This window comes from Cucurbita pepo, chromosome 11, assembly GCF_057944985.1.
Source record: "Cucurbita pepo subsp. pepo isolate OVF chromosome 11, ASM5794498v1, whole genome shotgun sequence".
NCBI classification, from domain to species: domain Eukaryota; kingdom Viridiplantae; phylum Streptophyta; class Magnoliopsida; order Cucurbitales; family Cucurbitaceae; genus Cucurbita; species Cucurbita pepo.
In genome coordinates, this window is record NC_141808.1 from 4,689,265 (window position 1) to 4,695,721 (window position 6,457).

At 36.7% G+C, this 6,457-nt stretch overlaps 1 protein-coding gene across 1 annotated transcript; it reads left to right on the forward strand.

Moving 5' to 3' along the window:
• The first annotated feature begins 1,531 nt into the window (after positions 1-1,531).
• On the forward strand, positions 1,532-4,719 carry LOC111805861 (putative peroxygenase 3). Its single transcript, XM_023691122.2, has 6 exons — positions 1,532-1,755; positions 1,855-2,004; positions 2,622-2,707; positions 2,784-2,878; positions 4,154-4,279; positions 4,390-4,719. The coding sequence occupies exons 1-6, from the start codon at positions 1,647-1,649 to the stop codon at positions 4,541-4,543; spliced, it is 720 nt and encodes a 239-aa protein (XP_023546890.2). The 5' UTR covers positions 1,532-1,646; the 3' UTR covers positions 4,544-4,719.
• Positions 4,720-6,457: the final 1,738 nt, after the last annotated feature.

Consider the following 6,457-nt stretch of genomic DNA (forward strand, 5'->3'; position numbering starts at 1 on the left):
AATATTGACCTTTGATACTTTATTCCGTGCGATTTTAGTCCAACTAGATTCAACTTGAAGAGATCTACAAGATTCATGCAAGGTAAGATTGAAGGAAGAAATTGCAATTATACCCTACACGTCTAAGTTTATAACAAAATGGAGTTGCATTTAATGCGCTCGAGCTTCATTTATGACAAACTTGAGTTTAAATTTCATGTAGGGCTTAAAACTTTCTTTTAGCATTGACCTGTTCATGATGTTCTAAATAAGAGTTTGATTATGAACATACCATAGGCAGTTTCTGACATGTCCTGTTTACGATTATGCATGTGTCTTTTCACGTTATCAAGTCACTATGGATTGAGTGTTAAATGATATTCAACTAATTTCAATGAGAAGTCAATGTAATGGGCTATGTAACCGCCGAAGCTTATCACTACCAAATATTGTTCTATTTGAGCTTTTTCTTTTAACTTCTCCTAAAGGTTTCTAAAATGCATTTGCTACGGAGAAGTTTTCACACTCGTATAAAGAATGTTTCGTTCTCCGCCCCAAGTGATGTGGGATTTCACAATCGACCCCCCGTTCGGGGACCATTATTCTCACTCATTCCCTTCTCTAATCAACGTGGGACCCCCAATCTGATGTGAGATCTCACAATTCACCCCTTCGAAGCCCGACGTTCTCATTGTCACTCGTTCCCTTCTCCCATTAATGTGGGATCTCACAATCCACCCCCCTTCTGTTGAACACAATTCTCTGTAGGAAACACTCGCACACTTTATTAAGACCAATCAACACAATTCTCTATAGGAAACACTCGCACACTTTATTAAGACCAATCGAGAAGAGATTTACAAAGGGTGGAGGGGTATTTATATAAATAATCTATTCCTAAAATTTTTCAATGTTTTCCCTAAATCATTTCCTAAATTTATTCATAAAATTCCTAAATTATTTTCTTAAATTTATTCCTAAATCCTAAATCATTTTCTTAACATAAATATCGTACAATGGTTGAACTTAACCTATTGAGCTAGTGATGATATTTTAACACCTTCGAGGGCTCAACGTTCTCATTTGCACACCATACAATTTCCACCTACTTCGGGCCTCAGTGTTCTTGCTGACACTTGTTCCCTTCTTCAATCTGATCCAATGTGGAACTCCCAATCCGATGTGGGATCTCACAATCCACCCCCTTCGGGCCCAGCATCCTCGCTAACACTCATACTCTTCTTCCATAGATGTGGGATCTCATAGACTCACATACGTATCTAAATGGTATATAGTATATCAGATTATATAGTTTATCAATAAAACAAAACAAAAATAATATGAGGTATAATAATTTATCTTTTGAAAAACGCTTTTAGAATAAAATAAATTAAATGCATCATCTAAAAAGCACTTGAAATTCATTTTTTGAATACGTATTTGAAAATTTTCAAACACGAAAATTAAGGGAATAATAATAATAAATAAATAAATAAATAAATAAATAAATAAATAAATAAATAAATAAGAACACTACTTGGAAGGATCACCACAAGCATAGCGTCCGTCTGCAACGGCATCTCTGTCGAAACAAAACACCCCAATAACTCCACATTTGATATCATTTCACCGCCAAACTTTTGGGAAACAAGCACAGAAATTAAAGAATGGCGACAGAGGCGTCGGCGGAGGCCATGGCAACCACTGCCGAGAAGTCACCCATCACATTGGAGCGCAAAGTTCGAAGCGATCTGGACACCAATCTACCAAAGCCATGTGAGTCCAAAAAACGCAGCCCTGTGTTCGTTCTTCGGTTGAATCTCGCCGGAGAAAGACGGCGTCATGGTGTAATGTTTTGTTTTGTTGTTGTTGCAGATTTAGCGAGAGCTCTGGCGGCGCCGGATTCGGAAAACATCAATGGAACATGGAGCCACAAACACCATGGAATGTCTGTGCTTCAACAGCATGTTTCATTTTTCGATCAAGATGATGATGGCATTATCCGGCCATGGGACACGTATCGAGGTACGCTCATCGATGTTAGATGAACAAAACTCTTTACAATAGTATGATATTGTCTACTTTGAGTCTCTCATGACTTTGCTTTCGGCTTCCCAGAAGGCTTCATACCTCATACTAATGGGGATAGTATTATTTGATTATAAACTCATGATTAGCAGATGTGAGACTTTCATCCAACGATAGAAACACATAATTGGTATAAATTGTTAGAAATCACGACTCTTCACAATGATATGAACCTCCCAAGAGGCTTATAGATCCCCCAAACAACTTCTCCTTCCCCTTAATTGAGGTTTGATTCTTTTTTTTTCGAGTTTTCGAACAAATTACACCCTTTGTTCTATACTTGAGTCACTGTTTTACTACAGTTTTTAGGCTCACAACCTTTTTTGTTCGATGTTTGAAGATTCTATTGACATGAATAAGTTAAAGGCATGACATGACTCTCCACAATGATACGATATTGTCTATTTTGTGTATAAGCTCTCGTGACTTCATTTTTTGTTTTTCCTGAACCTAGTATCAATAGAGATGTATTCTTTACTTGTAAATTTATGATGATTTTCTTAATGAGCCAATGTGTGACTCAATCCTCGACATGAATAATGTAATTTTTGTAGGATTTCGAGCTATGGGATTCAATATGATTTTCTCGTTCCTCTTTATGATATTTATTCATGGAGCTCTCAGTTATGCGACTCTCTCGGTAATAATCGCACCGCACGTTTAAATTGATTTGAATGATTAAAAACATGTTTTAAATTGATTTTGGGTTCATTCAGAGTTGGATACCTTCTCCTTTCTTCCCAATATATGTAAGAAACATCCATAGGGCAAAGCATGGAAGTGATTCAGGGACCTATGACACTGAAGGAAGGTGAGTTCTGCTTTCAAACTGCATTCTTTTTATGAAGTTATTTATTTATTTTTTCTAATTAAGTAGTCTTGAATATATATTAGGTTTAAAATTTTGAATTTAGTTTTCATCCCACAATGATAGTTGTAAGGATATTTCATATATTTATATTAATTTATGTGTATATTACGAGAAAATAAATATAACTTTCATAGACTGAGATAGAGATTGGACCAACACAAAATTTCGAGTTCGTTAGAGATTGGACCAACACAAAATTTCAAGTTCGTTACACGTTGGTGATCTTAACAATCCAAAGAGAGTTCACAAACCAACCCAACCCTCTATTTTTAGGTTGGGTTGTCGGGTTGTTCTTTAATATATATATATAATTATTTTTTAAAAAATTCTATTTATCTACCGTACATATTACTATAAGTTACAACTTAACACTAACATTGGTTGTAAATGTCAAATATTCTTAATCTTCATCATAGTCTTAAAAGTATATTAGGTTGTGTTAGGTTGCAACACTATTTTCGGGTTGTCAGGTTGTCCCAACCAAAAAATGTCAACAACCTGCAAACCAATCCGAGTTTTTCAATTTCCAAAAAATTTAACCCAACTTAAATCGAAAAAAATCTAACTCAACCCAACTTTTATGATTAGGGTGTTGGATGAAAGTCTCACATCGGCTAATTTAGGGAATGATCATGGGTTTATAATCAAAGAATACTATCTCCATTGGTACAAGACCTTCTGGAGAAGCCCAAAGCAAAGCCATTGTAGAGAGTCGTGTTTGTCTAACATGATACCAGAGCCATGCCAATAGAATCTTCAAATGTCGAACAAAGGACTCCAAAAGAAAAAAGGAGTCGAGCCTCGATTAAGGGGAGACGTACTTTGTTCGAGGGGAGGTGTTAGATGACAATCTCACCTCGGCTAATTTAGGAAATGATCATGGGTTTATAATCAATTAATACTATCTCCATTGGTGTGAGATCTTTTGGGGAAGCTCAAACCAAAGCTATGAAATCTTATGCTTAAAGTGGACAATATCATATCATTGTGGAGAGTCATGTTCATCTAACATAAGGTTGGCTAGTCCAAATTAATCTAGAGTTATCAGGTCATATGAACACGCGTTCCCATTTCCAAAAGCCGAAATGGGGGGGCGGAGACAAAGAAAACATCCCTATTTCTACAACAATCTCTTAACCCCTTAGTCGAGAAAAGGTTAAGAAGAGAATAAATAACGATCGAGCAGGGCTTACAAATTAACGCGTGTTTATGCAGGTTCATTCCAGCACAGCTAGAGAACATATTCAGCAAATATGGTGTGACTCAGGCAGACAAGCTTAGCTTCAAAGAACTGTGGCACATGACCAACGCAAACCGTGATATTTTCGATTTCTTTGGCTGGTGCTCTCTCTTCTTTTTTTTTTTTGTTTACAACTGATGGAATATTATTAGAAGCTTGGTTTGTTTATGTAGAATTTTAATTAAGAGTAGAGAGGCATTATTGGTTGCAGGGCCGCAAGCAAGTTGGAGTGGGGAGCTTTGTATGTTCTTGCTAAGGACGAAAATGGGTTCTTATCAAGGGAGGCTGTTAGGCGTTGCTTCGATGGCACCCTCTTTCCTTACTGTGCCAAAATGCATCAAGGTGGTGTCGATAAATTCGGCTAGACTTCGGATCGAATCGTTCTAGGGTAGAACATTTGTGGTTAAATAATGAATCCAATTCAAAAAAATTATTATTAGGTTGGGTTGAGTTGATAATAAATTTTTTGAGTGGGTTTGTTTTGTTAGGATAATTTATTCAAATTTTTATTTTTAATAAAAGTAAATGGTTAGTTAGTAAAGTATTTATTTATTTCTTTCGGGCATTTAAATATATATTCGAAAGATTTATAAAAATTAATTTTAAAAATTGTTGGAGGAAATATAATAAAAAAAATAATTATGAAATTAAATAAAGAATAAAATAGATTTATGCCCATATACATTATATATTAAGCAAAACAATGTATTCTTTTCAATTAACCATAAATTTTAGTTGGTTGGATTTAACAAATTTAGTTGTAGAGGAATTCATGGAGATCGGATCAACTCAAGCTCTCTCTATATAAATGTATGTCTTAACGGTTCACTATTAGAGCTTAGTTGGTTCTAATAATTCAATATAGTACAATAAATCATAATCTATTGGAGTGAATCTCTTCTATAGGAGTGAATCTCTGCCTACTATTAAGATACTATGTAGACCTCTATTGTAACGACCTTAAATTTCTACATACTCAGAGTCGCTACTAATGTCTCATGCTCTATTAAAATGCGGAATATAACTCTTAAAAGAAAACCTCTCTAGTATAAATGACGAAAACATTTAAAACAATCTCCTCTCTAGAAAACACAGCCATGGTCATTTAAATATGAGTCTTACCCTATGCACGTGCCACAGTCTTTGCTCACGATGTCGCCGTCCTCTGTATATGTGCGCCTTACCTTTACCTGAAAAATGATGTGGCACACGACCTGAGTATTTCAAAGAATACTAGTAAGTGCCCCATTATAGGGGGCCATGCAAATGCAAACACATGTAATCATGCTCTTGGGACCTATTTCTATTCTCTAGGGGTGGCCTCCAGTCTCGAACTACTATGAATGTGTAGTACTTGCCTACACACGACCCACACGTGCGAGTGTGAATCCCGAGGGGGCTCGCACACCCCCTGGACCCTCTCTGGTCAAGCTACTTTGTAGGGATGTCTAGAGGTCAGTGGAACCCCTGGGTGTCATGCTCCCCATGAACACCCTCATCATCATACTATGTGCGTCCGCACTCATCGTCTCTGGGAAAGTATCCTTATGCTTATGAACATACAACATGTATGAGGTCCCTCTAATTTCCATCCTATCATCTCTTTTGACACAACCCTTTAGTCTTAGTAGGAAGATGTGGATTTATTTCCTAAAACACAAGTCAGATGTGTTTGCCACCTTTAAGAAGTGAAAACCTGAAGTTGAAAACCAGTCTGGCTTGAAGACTTGAAGATCATATGCCTGAGGTCTAACAATGGAGGAGAGTATGACAAGTCAGAATTCAAAGCATTGTGTGCAACTGAGGGAATTAGATTAACGAGGATAGTTTCCGGTAAAGCAAGACAAAATAGTGTTGCTGAAAGGATGAACAAAACATTGAATGAGCAGACAAGGAGTATGAGGATTCATTCTAAATTACTAGCGACATTTTGGGCTGATGTTGTAAATATAGCAGTCTACTTAATCAATAGAGGGCCGTCAGTGCCCTTGAAGTTCAAGTTGTTAGGAGAAGTATGAACAGGAAAAAAACTCAAGTATTCCCACTTGAGAAGTTTTGGCTGCCCTGCGTATGTTCATGTTGATCTAGAGAAGAGTGACAAGCTTGATGCTAAGCCTCTAAAGTGCTACCTTATAGGCTATGATTATGACACGTTGGGGTACAAGTTTTAGGATGTCAAGAACAAGAGAATCCTGAGACATTGTGACGTGACTTTTGAAAAAAATGTCCTGTACAAGGATAAAGAGAAGAAAGGTTCCGGGACAACGAATCAAGTGGGA